The following is a 20,240-nucleotide window of genomic DNA, read 5'->3' on the forward strand; positions in this document are numbered from 1 at the left end:
GTTTTGCATTGATAGTATTATAACGTCATTTCTAAGAATATTGAATTATTATAGTACTTTAATCGCATCATAATGTCATTTTCAGTAATAGTGAGTTATCACTTAACATTAATTGCATCATAACATCATTTTTAGTAATATGTTCATTCTTAGAGCAGTGAGGTCGTTATAACGTTATGGTCAATCCCACTATTCCTTGGTAAAAGAGTATCCCAGTGGGTGGTGATGAAACGTTGCCATCGATATAGTGTTACACAGCTAAATCAGGGACGGTTAGCTTATATAGCAATCGCGTAGCTTTGCGCGAAATTCAAAACAAACAAACACTTTACATTATTTATCGTGTTGCTTTTAGATACATCGAGTCAACTTTTACATTAATTGCATTATGAAATAATTTTAGATTCAGTGAGTTAATATTTGTGTTCATGGTATTATTACGTCGTTTTAGATGGGATAAGATTACACTTTACATTAATAACATCATAATGTTGTTTTTAGGATCAGTGAATGAAAACTTTACATTAATAACATCACAATGTTGTTTTTAGGGTCAGTGAGTGAACACTTTACATTAAGCGCATCATGACGTCATTTTTAAGAACAGTATTCTTTGTTTCTGCTAGTTGACCTAACCCTACTAGCAGTAGGGTGATACTGTGCATTACTTGAAGTTCTGCTTTGTTGATGAAATGTTCTGGCAAGTTTTGACTGAACTTGAAAGATGGCGTATTTGTTTGGTTTATAGAAAAGTCATAGTAAACCATTTGCTGAATCCACCGAATAGAATCGAACCAAGAATTGTAGTTGTGTAAAACAGGGAAACTCGGGAAGGAGAACCGCAGCCCTGGATTCAGAAGGCGGATTCTTGTTAGTCTTTTTTCGTTATTTGGTTTTTCGACATCAGTTCAACATTCACGTATCTCAGTACTGCTGGTATGGGTTATTAACACTTTTACTGATAAGGAGAACAACGTTTCGACCTTCCTAGTTCACCTTCAGGTTAAAAAATGTTGTCCTCTCCTTTTCAGTGAAAGTGTTAATACCCATACCAGTCGTTCTGAGATACATTTTTATTTCGAGTAGGTTTCTCGTCATCAAGAGATCAACATTCAGTTACAGTTCTTTTCTCAGTTCTTCAAATTTTGTGTTCGTCCTTTAAAGAAAAAAAACTGGGAAAACATAATATATTGTAATAACTCTGTGATGTTTCATCACTGAAAATGCCTGTCATGACGTGATGGTTAGAGCGCTTGATTCGTAATACGAAGGTCGCGGGTTTGAATCCCCGTCACACCAAACATGCTCGCCCTTTCAGGCATGGAGGCATTATAATGTGACGGTCAATCCCACTATTCTTTGGTAAAAGAGTAGCCCAAGAGTTGGCGGTGTGTGGTGATGACTATTTGCTTTCCTTTAGTCTTACACTGCTAAATTAGGGACGGCTAGCGCATATAGACCTCAGGTAGCTTGGAGAGAAATTCAAAACAAATAAATTATTTCCATTTCTGTGTGAACTACTTTTTCTCTTTGTTGTACTATTTCCTGTAATAATGTACAAAACCACGATTTGTTTTATTTCCCCTCAGATACATAAACACCCCTTCAACGCATCATGAACTCGTACCATTTCCTTTCTGTGCAGTGTATAAAACGACGGTGTTTTCGGTGTTTCATCATTTAAGTCTTTGTATAAGCGATATATGTGGTATTATATATACGTGTGGGCATAGTTTCACAGGTATAGAACGAGTTCGCTTAGACAGAGCCACACATTGGAGATTCTTGACACATGGAGATACTAGGGTTTCTGTTTGTCCCCAACTGGCTGGTGTACATTATTGCAGCTCTCTTAGCTGTACATCTGTGAGTAACTGTCATGTTACCTTGAGTATGTTTCTTGATGTGATTCTTGTATACACATAAACTTTCAAAGTTCTGAATTAAATTATTTGTGTTACACTACTGCTATGGATATCTGTCAATCTTTACCTCATTAAACAAATAACGATAAACTGCAACTTGTACGTTCGACAGCTGGATGTTATGTGTTATTGAATAAGCTTAAACCTCCTAAAATTGTTATTGACTGTACATCTGGTCACTCTTACACTCCAGCCACACGACTGAAGTTCATCAGAACGTCCAAGCTGATTTCCATAGTAAAGAGTAAATAAATAAATAAAAACGTATAATTATTCCATTCTTTGTTTCTGCCGGTGAACCTTACCCTATATACTGGTGCAATACTTAACGTTATGTTTTGTGAGTTAGGGTTAACTGTAGATAAGATAAAATGTTCTGGCAAGTTTGGGTGAAACGTATTTAATTCTTTGGATTGACTATTTTCTGTTTGCAACATTATCAAATCACTGAATTATCTTGTGTACTAGAAGAAATAATTTGTACTTTGGTTATTAAATAAAACGGGGTTCTCAAACGTTTCTGCTTCATTTCCCCCTCTATAAATATTTTGAGTTGTGACGACCCTTTCCTAACACCCACTAAGTGATAACTGTACATACTCTATGACGTAATTTTTCATAATATTTTATATTATTTCCGTCCCTTCTCTCTTCGGTAACCTTGAGATCCCCTTTTGTGTCGAAAGACCAGTTTGAGAAAAGCTGACGTAAAATGCATTCCAGAGACGACTGATATAGATGTTATATATTTTTTTTAAATTAAATTACAGGTTAAAACGTTATTTTTGTACTGTATTAAAAATTGAAAATTTTTAAATACCATACCAACCGTCTATGTAATTTCTCTATACTTCAAGTGGGATTCTGGTCGTCATGAGTAACGTAAAATGTGATACTGATATTAGTGTAAGTTGAATAACGGTAACTTATTAATTTACTTTTACAATTATGCATGTTACTGTCATCTGTCTAGTTCGGTGTTTTTCAGTCAGAATCGCACACAGTGAGTTATAAAATCGTTTGTTTTGTATCTGTTTATTATTTTACTACAACTGTCAACTATTAGTATTAACGCTTTAGTAGCTATAGTTCACAAAATTCGGGTGCGTAAAAGTACTTCTAAAGTTGTACAACATAACTACGATGATGAATTTTTTTTTTATTTCCCCGTTGTTTACCTTTTGGGCTGTTGTTGGCCTTGGAGAAATATCTCACTATATAAAGAATTAATGTTCCCTTTCGTTGACCACATCGTATCCTCAAGTATACGCGAGCTACCGTCAGAAACGCTACTTTTGTTAGAGATACAGTTTAAAGCAATTACATTTAAAATAATTTTTTGGCGTATTGGTTTCTACATGCTTTGTTGTAATTAACTGTGTAAAAACGTGTTATAAACACATTTCTTATAAATCTCGAATAGGATATTATAAGTTATAATTAATAGTCTGCTTGTTCACATACAGATGAAGCCAGTATTAGGTATTGTCACAAAGCTTTTCTTTCTTGTAGGTTTTTAAGCGTAAAACTACACAATAGGCTATCCATAATCTTCTCAAACCTGGTATAGTAACTTGGTTCTTAGCATAATAAGCCCCAAACTTAACGCTGAGCCCCTACGGGCTGCAAACCTGAAGCCTGATCCTCTCATATGACATAGCACCAACACGTAATCCGAAGTTCGAGTTTGTGTGTTTTTTCGTATAGCAAAGCCACAAAGGGCTATCTGCTCAGCCCACCGAGGGGAATCGAACCCCTGATTTTAGCGTTGTAAATCCGGAGACATACCGCTGTACTAGCGGGGGGCCCGAAGTTCGAAAGTCAGTGAAATATAAGATCTATCTAATATGTGTGTATTTAAAATTAAATTTATTACTGATTGGAAAATAAGTCCAACATTATTTACATTACTGCTTACTTCAGAATCCTGTATAATGTGTTGAGATATGTAGCTTGTTGTAGAAGTTTTGTTTCTATTAATATTTATGAAACAATCTCATTTGTTTCTGCAAACATGAACATCAAACCTCAGTTTGAATAAACCTATTTCAAAGAGTGGACAGTTAGCTGTGTAAATTGGTACGAGTTTTGGATAGGGGCTCTCCTCCCTACACGTTTCGGAATACTTGTTGAAATACGTAGCTCTGAGTTATGGTATTTTACGTATAGATCCTCTAGCTGATTTTAAAATGCGTATGTCGTAATCCTTTGTTCTTCTGTTTCAAAACAACTATTGTAAAGCTTCTCCACCCACAGTTAAAATCAAATGAAGGAAAAGTTCGCCAATTTTGTAATATGTGAGTGCAGTTTGGTGAATGAATATGTCATATGTTTGTTTACATGAGTTTTCTCTCCCTATTTCAAACTTTACTCTGTACTTTATTTCCTAAAATGTGGATAGTGGTAGATATTTAACTAGCTTGTCAGTGTACTTAATACCACATTTGTAGGGTTACCTGTAACTGGCTGCCAGTGTACCTGAGCCCCAAACCTTCAAGCTTTTCTTTCATATTATTAATAATACATGGCAAATCATTTCTTTGATTGATTTTGTTTTTAGAGCAACTCCGCATCGAGCTATCTGCTGGGTACACTGAAGGGGATCGAACCCTGAATTTTAACTTTTAAGTCTAGACTTACCGCTGTCTGATAGCAGCAATTTCCTCTAGAATGTTCATTACAAAGAAAATTAAATCTATGAACACAACTGTAATTGTACCGACTTAATTTTTTATTTGAGTACTCCCGACACTGATAACAACGAGGCTAACCACTCGCACTCAACTGTAGGAATTTATTTACTGTGCGTCTACACTGACGAATTACTTGTGATCTTCTTTTGACAAAACATTAACGTGTTTGTGACAACTGGTGTTTGAACACGGAAAAGAATAGAAGTTATAACCTGTAATTACATCTTAAATATTCACAAATAAACCTGTATTTGGAAACTGAAGTGCCGAGATTAGATTTGTCGAGCGTTTACGAAAGAGAAAAATAAAATTGAATGTTTTCGTGCTTTATTTTTTATATTACGTTCGTTCAAATTTTCTTTCTCAAATTATTTTTAGTGGATATAATACACGCAGTAAATGGTGGGACTTTAATAAAACATCATTAGAGACAAAAATGGCACCTACTGTTATTCCATAAGAATCCAATATGTGCGTGTGGTTGAACATTTTATTTCTAATATCTATTGCTGTCCTTCACATCTGTTTTGTATGTAATGTCGTTATCATTTATTTCGAAGAAACCTTTATTGAAAAAAAGTAAGTTTTTTCAGACAAAGTGAATAGAAAAAAAGTCATTTTTTATATCCAATGGTATTGTTTTACAGCAAATCTACATAATATGCTATCTGCACCTTGTCCAATGGGGAGGAAAGAACCCAGAATTTTAGCGTCATTAACCCTGAAGCTTCCAGCTGAACAAATCGTATAATTAAGAGTTATTTTTATTTTAATAATGATAAAAAGGTATTCTGAAAAAATTGTTTCTTTCAATAAACGTGTTTTCCTGTCCCAGTCTCTTCTCATGAGTGTTTACATTAATTTATTCCGTTCAGTTATGACGTTAAAGATTATCTAGCCAGTTGTTTATGTACAGTTCTAAAAGAATCAAACTTAACCCTGAGTCCTGCACAACTCGTAACTGACTCGGTTAATTTATTTGTACCACAGTAAGGTGCAATAGTATAGTTTAATCAAGTAGGTCGAACAGCACGTGTAATGTATTTGCACAAGTCGAATGGGTAGCTGCACTAGTTATATATAAACAGAAAGTCGTTTTTTTTCTTTTATTCTCTCTCTCTTTCTCAGAACTGGAACGTACTGGTTTCTATTTCATACTGTGTCGCAACACCGATACAATGTGGGACACGTCATTTGTCGTTAGTTTTTATAATTGATACTCGTACAATACGCGTAAATACTACGTGTATATACCTTGTTCTGCGACAGTGAGTTTTTATCTTTTCAAGATCTGGTTTGAAACATCTGAATTCCGTATGATCTTGTGTGAAAACTTCAAGGTGTGGTGTTGTAGAGCTTGGTTACTGAACCAGTTTATTTGAGTGGTCAACCTCTCGCGTTCCTTGCTTGACCTTTTGTAAGCTTTTGCAATCAACATACAGAACGAACATGTCCACATTCCAGTGTCTATTTGCTGATTGGTCAGCTTCAGTGTGAATGTGGTTTTTGTGATTCTGAGATTCATCCTGATTTCTAGCTCGGTCTTGTTTCTGATCTAATAGTCACAACTAGTACTGAAGTCTTGTTATCGTGTAATCAGTTCTGTTTGGTCATCCACTAAATAATAATAAAAAAAACTTACAATATCAAAATACCGTTTAATTTGCGTTTGAATAAAAGAAATGATTGTATTTGTTGTTTTTATACCTTTTTGTTAAGTTTATCTACTATGGTCAAGAGATAGGTTCTCTTGAATAATGGAAAAACCATTACGTGTTGCCACGAGTTAGCGTTGGGTGCTGTTGGTTGTGTACTTTCTATTTATGGAAGACTATCGAAAATAGCTCTTGTATGTCTTTGTGCGAATCGTAAAATAAGTAACAAATTCATCGAAATGTTCAGTTTTAATTATTTGTTGTGATAAAGTTGTGTTTAGAGATGTTTCAACGTATTTCTGTTTTTACTCCACATTGTGTGTAAACTGTGGTCATCGAGAGGAAACGAACGCCATTTTGATTGTAACCTTTTGATAACCTTGTGACACGTTTCTAGTGTGGTTTCGTAAATTTATTAGAACTGAACAATATTTACAGAAAGCTTTTAATATTTTTTTAAATGAATAGTTTATTATACAAAATTATAACATTGAATAAGGTATCATTAGTTACTGTTTAAATCCTTGCGTTGTGTGCCGTAAATGGATACGTTTGATACGAGAGACATCTTTAATAACGTTGCTACTGTAACTTCCTAGGTATTTCACAAGGAATGCTGGCTTTTGGAAAAGAATGGGAATAAAAGAGATTGGAAACAGATATCCATACGAAAGTCTTCTGTATAACTTAAGCAAGGTAGTCATATTACATTATCATTTGGTTCAAAGATAAAATGTGAGTTTTTAAAATTGTCGTTTCTTCAGCCATGCTTGAACTTTTATCTACAAGGTGTTCGGAAAGTCACTGTGCAGATTTGTATTCATATTTTATTCAGTCTCCTTCAAGCCAGCAACTAATAGCGGTGATTAGAAAGAAAATAAGAAGGATCCAGGCCTGTATTGATGTCAAAGGGGATCACTTTCAACGTTGTTTATAATTGTCATATATGTTTACCTCCTGTATTCTGTATTGAAACTTGTTTGTTAACAAATATATTAGTGCACAGTGACTTTCCGAACACACTGTAAATTAATAAAAGTAAACAACACAACCAAAAATAAAATAAAATTCAACCAAACTGGCAAGTGAATTATTTAACGGACAAAGGTATATTTGATTTTAGTTAAACAATTTTTACATGCTAATTTTTTGTTTTCATTCTTCGTAAAACTCAAACTTCAAGTGTTTAACAGCATCAATATTTCTCTCCCCTCTAGCCTGTTCATGAAGTTGAGGAAGAAAGATACAATAAATATGGAAATATTTATGGGTATAGTTCAGTTTAATTCATTTTGTAGCAGTAAAACATGGTGTTTTCCAGAACTTTAATATTTTATTTCGATATATCGTGTTTAAAGAAGAATGCTTACATTAGATAGTGTATCGGGTTAGTGTTAAATAAAGATGCTCGTATTAGCTAAATAAAACTTGTTAATATATCAAATGCAGCCCTTTTAATAGTAATCAGATATGTTTGTATAGAAAGTTTGGTACGACAGATATTTCAAATATTATGTATTACCAAATCAAGTTCCGTAATTGTATAATTTTGTTGCTATTGACTCTAATACGCCCAAGACCCTCTCCAAAAAAAATACCGTTGCCCAGTTACTCAAGTAAGTGTTATTACCCCGATCGTATGGTGACACTGAGCATGCGCAGTAATTATATTTGAATTTAACAATTTTTATATGTGAAGTTCCGATGTTTAAGCAACTTATATAATGAAATTATAAACCATCTAACTGTATGTTTATTTAAACATAAAGCTACAAAATGTGTTAGATGTGTTGTGCTCGCAACAGGTACTAAAACCATGTTTTTATATCATAACCTTCAGACATAACGCTGAGCAACAAAACCCAACTGAACACAATTTTATTCAAAAATGGTATATATACACATAAAAAGTAAATAAAAGATAATTCCAGTTCTGTCACTGTTTTGTATCAAACTGTTTTTTTAAGAAATATGAAAAATAACCATCTTGTATACCTGCTTAATTTGTGAAGCTTTTATCTATTGCGCATACTCTCAATAAGTGCTTGATGTTTCTTCATTTGTAGTAATCCTCAAATCTCACACACACACACACACACACAACATAAAATTGATGGTAACTTGGTAATCAAGAGTGCAGCGATGGACAGTTGCACCACCTGTAAAATAAACTTCATATTTTGTTATCGTCACGGGACGTCTCAATGTAACCTTAACTTAATCTACGTTTTGTATATACACGATTTTTACGTTTTATAAGGTTGTGACATCTTTCATTTGATATATTTGACTTAAGTTTCATTCGAGACTCGTTAAGATAGAAACTGAATGGAGTTCGTTCATTCATTTTGGTCATTAATAAATACTGACAGATATCGACTGTTATATTAATTTGTTTACAATTTTAACTTTTAAAATGTGAGCCAGCAATTTCCCATACGTTTCGACAAACAAAAATAGATTTTATAAGAAAACTGAATTACTTTTTCACTAGTTTAATTATGTAAGTGATTATAGTCAACAGTCTTAAAATATGTGTTCAAGGAAATTCGAAGGAACAAACCCAGTGTTAGTGGTGGGAGATCCAGACCTTATAAAGTTACTTACAGTCAAGGATTTTCATGCTTTCATCGATCGCCGAGTAAGTAAATGTTTTATTCGCCATCTTTAGAAAAACAACCATTTATTGTAGTATCTAAAATATGATTTCTCAACCAGTTTTCTTACCTTTCTCCTAAACAAATAGCGTGTTAAGGCGTGCGACTCGTAATCCGAGGGTCGCGGGTTCGCATCCCAGTCGCGCCAAACATGCTCGCCCTTTCAGCCGTGGGGGTGTTATATATGACGGTCAATCCCACTATTCGTTGGTAAAAGAGAAGCCCAAGAGTTGGCGGTGGGTGGTGATGACTAGCTGCCTTCCCTCTAGTCTTACACTGCTAAATTAGGGACGGCTAGCACAGATAGCCCTCGAGTAGCTTTGTGCGAAATCCCAAAACAAACAAACCTAAACAAATAATGGTTGCATCTCTAGTGGCAGAACTTTAAAACTTGTCTTCAGATATTAATGTTTAATAAAAGCGGCTCTAATCCGTTCGTTGAAAACTTATCCGTAACTCATTTTATTTAAAACATCAACTCGTATAATTTAGTCATATCTGTTCATAAATTACGTGACACTTTCCTTTACGTAGTACAATTTTAACTTATTGTACGTCATATGTCTAAAGTGGTTTGTTTTTAATCCATGCTTTTATAAATATAAGTTTACAGTTTATATGCGGAATAGGTTTAATTGGTTCCTTTACAGATTTATTCACTTAAATAAGAACTCCATTTCCAAGTCTGATTTTTTAAAACGATCTGCGTAACTAGTTTTATACTAGAAGTGTGAGTTTGATGTCAGTTTGCAACCCAAAATTGTCACCCAAGTCATGCCTAATGCTGACACTTTACAAATGGTAATCAAAGCGATTTCACACTACACCTAATAAATTACCTGTACCGGTTTATGTAAATCCTTCTATTTGAAATATTAGGTTCTCCAGAAATAAATGTCGGAATTCTCACGATGACATTTAGAAGCTGAATATTGAGTAAGTTATCGTTGGTTGGTTGGTTTAATCCAACGTTTGTCGCTTACAAGGTGTCTTAATTGTCTGCTGTTTCAACTCTACACAGAGTAAGTTTCGCAACCCCAAGGCAGCATGGACAAAAGATGATTTTCGTCTGATTTTTCTCTTCGACTTCAAATTTGGACGAAAAGCTACTGAAGCTACACGAAACATCAATCGGGCATTTGGCCATATATGTGTTATTGAACTAGAGTTCAGCGTTGGTTCCAAAAGTTTCGACATGGAGGTGAAAGTCTTGAAGACCACAAAGGTCGTGGAAAGAAGCTATCCTTTAGATGAAAACACAGTAAGGGAAGCAGTTGAGATAAACTCTCGCACAACAATACGTGAGCTTGCAGAAAAGCTAAGCACAAGCAAATCAACTATTGCCAACCACCTGAGTGTGATTGGAAAGACGAAACAGTTGAATAAGTGGGTTCTGTATGAGCTGACTGAAGATCAACAAAATCTGAGTTATGAGACCTGTTAAGGATGACGCTCCAAAAACGGAATGAATTGGGAATCAAGGTTCTTCCTCATCCATCTTATTACCCAGACCTTTTCCCTATTTTCATTTTTTCGAGCACTTTGACAATTTTTGAACCAATAAACGTTTCGAAACCAGCCAGCTGCAGAGAAACTTTCAAGGAATTTTGACCATAGAAACTGATTTTTATAGCAAGGGCGTAAGCAGCATCGTTACATGTTGGCAAAAGTGTGTTCAAGCAAATGGTGCTTACTTTGTTTACATGTAAACATGTTTTACAACACTGGTTTATGCTTTTTATCTTCGCAGTTCAAAATCAATGTTTATTTCTGTTGAACCTAATATTATGATTTGTGTTTCAAACCATATAAACCGTATTTAATGGAACCTACCAGTTTTACAGCACATGGCTGTACTCCTCTTGTAAAGGATCGACAAGTTTTTTATTTCCTGTAATATGTCGATCATAATTGAACAAATAAGATGTTATTACTAAGACTTCTTTCTTTCCTTCGTATGTTTGTCTTTTAGTGCATTATTGCCATTGTACCTCTAGAATTTCTTATGTTTTACTTTGATTCAGGTATTCTCTGCTGATGACCCAATTCTGAGCAAATTTTTATCAATCCAGCGTGGGGAAGAATGGAAACAAACCAGAAGTGTCATTTCTCCAACTTTCAGCACCAGTAAAATAAAAAAGGTATCATTATTGGTCATGTGTTATTGTAAAAATGTCTATTTACTCAATATATTGTAATTTTAATTTTCTTTCCTGCTATATGTCGGTGAAAATAAATAAATAAACCTTTGTATGGGATTAAGAATGGGAAGTGAGCGAAAAGCATTATAGAACATTGAAGAATTATGAATACATCGAAGTTTCTGGTAACTGCTTTTCTTCAATTCCCTATAATTCGAATTAACCATATAGATGTGAAGTGATCAAGCGAAACCTTGTGTATTACAGCTTTTATTTTTCTCTGGTGTTGATTTGTTTACGTTAATTTGTTTTAATATTCTGTAAATGTTTCATCTGATATAATCGGTGTTATTTGGGACTTCTAGATGACTGGGCTCGTTGAAGACACTGTGAAAAGCTTAATTCGAAACCTCGAGGAAGCTGCCGACGAGAAGAAACCTATTGACTGCAAAAAGTACGTCAGAACACTGTGCTATCCGTACAACACGTATATCTAGCCATCTAAGTACTGTACAGCTAGTCCCTAAACTACAAAAATATACTTGGAATAATATAAGCACATCTTTGAAAATATTACATATTATGCTAAAGATATTTAAACCGAACACGTATGAAAATTCGCCACAGATGGTTTCTAGAGTAAACTTAACACCACTTCTGTCATGGAAAATCACTTAACTACATGAACAATGTAGGTGTGTGTGTAATGTTTATAACGACACGTTTTGAAACAACTTACTATAGGCATGTAGAATCGTAAAATTAACTTGGGTTTTGGAACTCTCTATCTAGGAATTACATACAAATAATAAAGTACGTTTTAAGTTAAACATTTCTATTTGTTAATATGTGGTTGGTCCACATTGCTGGGGTGTTTACATAATCTGATGTCATTACATCTAATATGTGCTAGAAATGGAATCTAATTATTGGGACATGGTGATACAATTGAAACTAACACATTATGTTAAAATTAAGTGTTATAAATATTCTTGACAGGTGTAATTTGTTGAATATTGTGAAATTTCACGTGAATAACCACGTAAAGTGAAAAAACTACTGCTGGCAATTATATAGCATTATATTGTTCTACATTAGCATTATGTATTTTAAATTGAACGTTGTGTGTATACCTTGTTAATTGTTACCCTTGTACAAGTTTAAGTGCGAGATAAATTCTGGCTTGTTAAAAAGAGCTCTAGATTAAAAAATACGTATGAAAATATAAATACGTAATACTAAATGTATTTGTCTTTCAACCAGTTGGATTTTATTCTAAATTATTATGTTAATCATTAAACATTAAAACAAAACTATAGTAATAGGGACGATATTTGAGATCTTTATACCATGTTTCATGGGTGTTTTATTTTTGAAAATGTGCTCTTTGTAAAATGCCTTAGATTGTTTGGCGCCTTTACCATGGACACCATTGCAACTTGTGCCTTTGGAACTCGTATTGATTCGTATAAAAACCCTGACAACCCTTTCGTTACTTACGCACGAAAACTGTTCAACAGAGACGTCAAATTTACACAACTTCTAGGACGTAAGAAATAGTCTTCTATAGCTCTTATTTCACATCTATAGAAAATTAAGAATTTTATGTTCGTACGATATCGAGATGAAAATAAAAGACTGAGCTAAACATATGTCTAATTAAATCGCCAGGGATCACTGTAATGTTAGTAATAAGTAGTTTAAAGGCGTTTTCCTTGTGGCAAAGCCACATCGGGCTATCTGCTGAGTCCACACGAAGGGAATTGAAACCCTGATTTTATGGTTGTAAATAAAAGCGAAAAAAAGGGTTTCTCTTTACCACTATAAATAATTTAATAATTTTCCTCCTAGTAATGTGCATAAATGCATTATTGATATTCTGTAAATTAGATAAAATAAATACTAGTTTTGTTTAACTTGTTATTAAAGTGTTGCATTGTGCATTCAGTAATGCTTTTTAAGTCAAAAATTAATGTGTTGGGCGTCTCTATTACTTTTAATTACCTTAAAATGTTTCGATTTTCTGCATTTCTTTCTTCTAATAGTTATCAACCCGAAATTAGCTCGATTTTTTGGGATCAGATTTATTAGCAAAGAAATTATTGATTTCTTCAAAAATGTTAGCAATCAAATTATTGAATACAGGCAAGAACAGAAAGAGGTAAGATCGATATTTAAACATCTTTATTGTTTTTCTTTGTGTATACAGAGGATTGAGTACATTATATTCAAACGATTTTTACAAATACAACTCATAAAATCTCATGGCATGAACAAACTACATATATTCTAGGTGGATTGGAATGTATAAGAAATACATTTTCAAAATATTTTGTATTTTGTAGATGTGATGTCACTGAATATTGAATAATTTTGGGGTAAGATAGTCACATGTTTACATCATAAAGATGTTCAGAGGGGGTATTTTGAATTTCAAACATGGGGATAACCTTTGTACTTAAAGACATTATAAAAGAAAAAAAAAGAGTGGTATGTGTATCAACTTGAAGTTAAGACATGTACATAAAGACCTACAATAAATCATATCCCAGCAGTGTTACCTTCTGTAATGGCTTATCGTGGCCTGGTGATTATGGTAATTACAATCTGCAGGTCAAGGGTTCTGATCTCTGTCCTATAAACATTCTTGTCTTCCTAGGTGTGGGGGTGTTATGATGTGATGTGGTCCATTGCATCCTTCATTGGTAAAATAATAACCAAAGAATTTATGGTGGGTGGTAACAACTAGCTGCCTTCCATCCAGTCTTTCACTTTAAAATTAGGAATGACTAGCACAGATAATGCTCTTTTAGCTGTGCACAAAAATTTAAAAATAAACAAAACAACAACAAAGCTTTCTGTAATAAGCAAGAATCCACAAACACGAAGGCCAATGAAAAATCCATTAATATTCCCCCAAACAATAATACATAACATAATAAATAATGGTCTTCTGGAAATTATGTCAGCATAGTGTGGGTTCAATAAGATAGTTTTCTTCAGTAATATGTTCTTCTCAATCACTGAATATCTCGAGCATCTGAATAATGAAATTGGTTTTCATGCTATTCCCCACAAAGAGGACACACTGGTCGAGACATTAGACATAGCTTCTATAGATTATATTGCAACTGGACTTTTGAAATGGGCACTGGGAAATTGTATTTCTAGTACACAAAATAACTCTAGAAAGCAAGCAGGGTGAGGTGCTTTTAATATGACAACTTATATTGGAGTCTTTTACAATTCAAATTGCACTTCAGGGCTACTTGTCAGGATGCACGGTTGTCAGGTAAATTGTGAACAGACATGGCGGCGTGGACTTTAGCGCATTTTGAGGTCCCAAACCTGTGTTGGTATAACACACTCAAACAGGATTAGTACATTATTGTTTGTTTCTTGCTTGCAGAACATAAGAGGTTAATTACATAATGAGAATGCCCTCTTACATCCTGTCTAAAGTAAAACTGAATAGTTTAATTATACAGACAATTAGATGTTTGTAATCTTTCAGTAAAGAGCAAGTTCAAGTAATTTTCCTCTTTACAAACATTTTTTGCTTTTATTAAACTGGAATAATCTTAATTTTTCATTTAATTAAAGTTTCAATACATACTAATGCTTCTTGTAACTTTAGACTTAACACATTTTGGGAGGTCTTTGACAAAACATGAAATTACAATATATGTGATATTGTAGCTATACACATTGTATTTTCTCCTTCTAGAACTCGTATTAGAAGTTCTTTTCCTTTCTGTAGAAACGAAGTGATTTTCTTCAGCTTATGCTAGATGCTCAGGAGTCTATGCAGGAAGTTCAAGATGACCCTGATGAAGTCACAAATTTAATGGACAGTGAACATGCCCATGAAGATGAGAGCAATGAATTTATGTTAAAACCATCCAAACGGAAAAGTAAAGTTATTTATTACTTTCATAGCAGTTTGAACAACTACTCTAAAATAATGCTCTATTGTTGGCATTAAGTACAGTGATCTACTTTGGTAGGGGTAGAGGGGGCTGAGCTCAAGGTCTCATGGTCTTAATGTAGGCCCATTGATAATTTTATTCTATGTAAAATTACATGGGATGTAGAGTCCACAAAAATTAGTAGCCCCCTGAACCCACACAACCTGAAATCTACCATTCATTAAGTATTACTACATTGATATCCTTTATTGAGTCAGCGAGATTTGATACCCTATAGTAGACAGAGTGCGGACAACCTGTAGTGTAGCATTACAATAACAATGAATAAATAAATAATTTTCTGGCATTTAGTTGCAGTCCTAAAAGTTCCCTGTAGTTGTATGGAAAAAAATTCGTATTGTTACAAACCTTTGTTATATAGTTACTCGTGTAGAAACAACGCTGTTTCAAAGTGTGAATTAATTTTCTCATCCTGTTATGTACAAGTAAAACTGAACATAAGTAGAATAATTAGATACTGTATAAAATGTCAGAATATTTCATGGGATTTTTGGCAAAGTTGTAGATATCACAATTTTATTAAAATCTTTCTTTTGTGTGTGTTATGCTTTCTATCTTCTGAACAGTTAACAGTAGAATGTGTCAAAACGGTTCTGTTTGACAGACCCCCTAGTAGCACAGCAGTATGTCTGCGGAATTAGAAAGTTAGAGTCCAGGTTTTGATACCTACAGATAGCTCACTGTATAGCTTTGTGCTTAATTACAAACAACAACTTGGCAATTACAGGAAAATTTATAGTTATTGATAATTTATAAAATTTGATATTGGAATCAACATCGAATGATCAATCTTCATATATGTTAAACGGTTAAATTTAAAAGTAACTTTAATAACAAAAATGTTTCTTTTTGTGAGGGAATTTAACGAAAGGAAAAATAAGATATTCTCTGTCGACTGATTGAAAGAAATGTTAATATAAGAGCATAAACGGGAAAAACTGGTAAAAACAGGAATGTGTTTGAATATGTATTTGTTCTGTTTGTATAGTTTATTTTGATATCTCCCCTTTGAGACATCTGAAAGTTTGCAACTGTAAAAAAAAAAAAAACGCAAACTAAAATTAGTATTCTGTCCTAGAAGGATATTACTTAGGGGTCCGTTTCAAGTTGTGAAGTGATCCATATGATGTATACCAGAATAACTAGCTAGAAGGACCTAATAACGTTGGTACCAAGTTTTTCACATGATACAATGAGTGGTAGTAAGAGGAAGTATGCAAACCTCTCTTCTATTTCTCAAAATAATATTAAACTTACCTTGAGGTAAAGAATACTTAAATCTAATTAGTGAATTTTTTTTTTTACTTGCGATATTTCAAGTCGTTATTTCAAAAAAATGGTTGTCGTTACAGTTTAACTTTCAATAAATATCAATCAACTGTGCACTGATTGAAAAGGACAGGCTAAAATATCGAGACATAACGGTAAGTGAAAAATGACGCATAGCATCGCTTCCTTCTATGTAAATTTTCCCGATGTTTCTTTCGTAGTTATGACACGAGATGACATTTTGGCCAATAGCATATTGTTTTTCCTGGCTGGCTACGACACAACAGCCAGTGCTTTAACCTACTGTGCGTATTGTTTGGCTCTGAACCAAGAGTGCCAAGAGAAACTGATCCAAGAAATTGATCACGTCTGGGAAGAACACGTAAGTTACGTCTGTAACCAGTTTTAATTTAACCAGGAAGTGAGGGAATTTTGAATAATACATCTTCGTGAAATTTTAAATTACTGATATAATGTGAAGATATTAGTGTGTGTGTGTGTGTATATAATAGACGTTAATGTAGAAAAAAGAAATAAGTTTCATGTTTTTCTTACCAGCAGAGATTCAAATTCGTTGGTCCTTATTAAATCTGTAATCTTGTTTCTAGTTTAGTATCTGTTTTGATTGTTTTGTCTAAGCTGGAAAGTCAACTATACTTTTGGGTGATATGGCCGAAGACGTTTTCATTTCAAAATAAAATTTTCAACTGGTAATATTTCATTATTTTTCTTCGTTTGTTACCACAGCTGCCAAGATACAGCTGATATGTAAGTTAACTACAAAAATATATGAGAAAACCGAACTGTTTATTTTCAGGGTGGAATTAACTACGAACAGATAGGGAAAATGGTGTACCTTGACTGCGTTTTGTCAGAGACGTTACGACTCCACACAATCGCCGCAGCGTAAGTAGAGTTTTAAGTTATACCGTTCTACCGAAAAATATTCAGTTGACACATATTTATTTTTATGTAACTTAAATTTTGATATCCTCACCAGCCTCGAGAGAAGGGCTAACATTGACTATGAGTTAGGAGACACGGGGATCACGATACCAAAAGGGACCATCGTCCAAATCCCTGTCTACGCAATTCATCATGACCCAAAATATTATCCTGAGCCTAACACCTTCGACCCGGAAAGGTTCGTTTTCTCCTTTATATGTCGAAGTATTTCTTTTAAGGTATATAAAAAAAATATTAATAATTTGGGCAATGTATATCATTTAAAAATGAGAGATATGCCACTAATATGTTAGTGAATGGCGTGGGAACATTTGCTTCCAGCGGTAATCCGGGTGACTTATGGAATGATGTCGTTTTTTTTAAACCTCTTCGATGCTGATAATTCAATTTTGTAGTATTCATCGAAATGTTCCCCACTTCAGTGTTTCGTAAACCAAAAATAGTTTATTTATATTTTAAACATCATATTTATCGGTTTTATTGTAGGTTCCTTCCAGAGAACAAGAAATGTCGTCACCCTTATACTTACTTACCATTTGGTGCTGGTCCCAGGAACTGCGTGGGAATGAGATTCGCTTTGTTAGAAGCTAAACTCTGTCTCGCTCATGTACTGAGAAACTTCCGTTTCCACCGTTGCTCAGAGACCAAGGTAGGACACTTTTCGATCCTTTTTATTGTCGATATACAGTGACTGTTAAGTGTTTATAAGTCATTTGAAGAAATATATAAACATATGAACTACGAAACCTGTATAATGCGAGTTACTTGTACAACATAGTTCACACTTTCCTCGAGCGTGTGATTGTGAAAGTGTAAGCGAATCAGCACGTGAGGAAAAGAAAACAAAACAAAACAACAATTACACTGCAGCTATTTGGTAGAAACCAATTAATATCAACAGACCCGAGAACAACACTTATATTGATTAGTGACCTGTTAAAATGGTTACAAAGATACAAAATCTGAGACTTTCACAGATTTGTCCATTGTTTAACCTGGAATGAGCTGTTTTCTTTTTGTGTATAAAATGAGCAAATTTCTATTCCAAAGTTCTCAAGCTTTTAAATCTTTTATTTGTATGCTGAAAACGCAAAGCTGTACGATAGACTGTCTGTACTGTTCCAACTTCGTGTATTTAAACCACATTATTAGTCTTAAGCCTATCGTGAGAGGGGAGAGAAGCTTTTTGTTTTTATCAGTTTGTGATAACCCACAATAAATAGAGTAAGTTGTAATTTAGAAACAAGAAATCGTGTTTCATCAGACTGTATACGTTATGAATTACTTTCATTGCTGCTGTCATGTGAATATTAGAACAATTCGTAATGTTAAAGATAACATCTGGGTACTAAACTTGTCATAGATATGAACAAATATCCTAGTGAGGATTAACAGAGCATGTTACTTGTTATATAAAAGTAATTTTCTTTTCAGAATACACTGTATTGACTGTTTCAAGCGACTGCTCCTTCACTACTGTATATGTTAAGAACTTGTATATTTTGGAAACAACAGGTTTTTTAATATTACGATGCATAACTGATATTTTGTTGCAAGGTTATTAAGACTGTAGAGACTTGAAACTAATGTTAAAAGAAAATGTTATTAAAATGTATTGAGCCAGAAAGAATGATCGTAATTGTGACCCCAAACACTTTGTACTGTACACAAATGTCAGGACACCACAGTGTTCCTCTTGACTGGCACAACTCTGATCTTCATTTCTCTAAACAATAAATGTTTTGAAACTGATACACTATTCTATTCAATTAGAATTTCCCAAAGTGAATGTCCATACCACTTCAAAGTGATTTCACAAGTCTTTCCTTTAAAAACTAAACGAATAAACCCGAAATATCTTCCTTAAGTTTGTCATCGTAAAACTAATAATTCCATTTTCCTCGTATTACTAATTCCGGAGCCAAGAGTGAAAGACACGTTAGTTATCGCAGAATAAGCTTTAGTGAAAAATGAATATATTGTAACAGAGCAAAGCTAGATTTAAATTAGAATATAGATCATTCATTTTGCTAAATACATTTTCGTATTTTTTTTAATAGGTACCACTTGAATATTATAATGGACAAGGACTAATTCAAGCCAAGCAGGTGTCGTTGGTCGTTGAAAAACGTCCAGAAGTGTGGTCTCAGTAGTTCTTTTGTGTATTGTCCTGTAACTCTAAGCATGTAAACGTAGTTACACAATATGCCCGTAATGTGATGTATTTGATTTTTGAAATCATATCCATTAAAACTAAACTGAATGTCGTTTAACTGCTCGCACAAAACAATTTAAATTAGAAGCTCTGCTAAGTTTGTCACGTACTTAAATGTTATGAATAAATGAATTTTAGTATCAAAATTCTTTTTTTCTCAATTTTTATAGTATTCAAAGTGCAGAGGTTGTAAGTGCATAGGACTCCCTTCAAAGTTTAAATGTCAAAGGTAAAGCACAGATTTAGAATGTAAGATGCAAAACAGCTGTTGTTCAAAACAGAAATCGGTCACTTAATTTTGGAATAAGTGACACCATGACTTTTCATTATAACAGTTAACAACAAATAACTAGCTGTTGGTGCAAAGTACAGTCTTGCTGGTGTACTTCGAGTGCCATCAAAGCTAGCCACTGTCCTTCACATTTTAAACTACACTCGTGTTGTGAATTGTTATCACTGTGCTTGGAAGGAAGCTGTTACAGCTCGTAGCTCTTGACCCTGAAGCTGATACATAAAGAAAGGAGGAGCATTAACCTTCCTAGTAAGATTGACACTTCAAACGGTAACGAAACATACAGTATCAGGTGTCATCACTTATGCACCAAACATGCAGTGGGGGCGTTATAATGTGACGGTCAATCCCACTATTCGTTGATAAAAGTAGCCCAGGAATTGGTGGTGGGTGTTATACTGCATACAAGCTGCCTTCCCTCTTGTCTTACAATACTAC

General features: G+C 33.9%; 1 protein-coding gene across 1 annotated transcript; it reads left to right on the forward strand.

The window, feature by feature from the left end:
* The first annotated feature begins 1,667 nt into the window (after window positions 1-1,667).
* LOC143240972 (cytochrome P450 3A9-like) lies at window positions 1,668-19,656 on the forward strand. The gene is made up of 14 exons (XM_076484317.1): window positions 1,668-1,866; window positions 6,873-6,969; window positions 7,491-7,543; window positions 8,818-8,914; window positions 10,955-11,071; window positions 11,437-11,525; window positions 12,475-12,620; window positions 13,117-13,232; window positions 14,832-14,985; window positions 16,551-16,711; window positions 17,147-17,235; window positions 17,330-17,473; window positions 17,782-17,944; window positions 19,356-19,656. The coding sequence occupies exons 1-14, from the start codon at window positions 1,793-1,795 to the stop codon at window positions 19,446-19,448; spliced, it is 1,593 nt and encodes a 530-aa protein (XP_076340432.1). The 5' UTR covers window positions 1,668-1,792; the 3' UTR covers window positions 19,449-19,656.
* The last annotated feature ends 584 nt before the right edge of the window (window positions 19,657-20,240 follow it).

This window comes from Tachypleus tridentatus, chromosome 13 (genome assembly GCF_004210375.1).
Source record: "Tachypleus tridentatus isolate NWPU-2018 chromosome 13, ASM421037v1, whole genome shotgun sequence".
Lineage (NCBI taxonomy): Eukaryota > Metazoa > Arthropoda > Merostomata > Xiphosura > Limulidae > Tachypleus > Tachypleus tridentatus.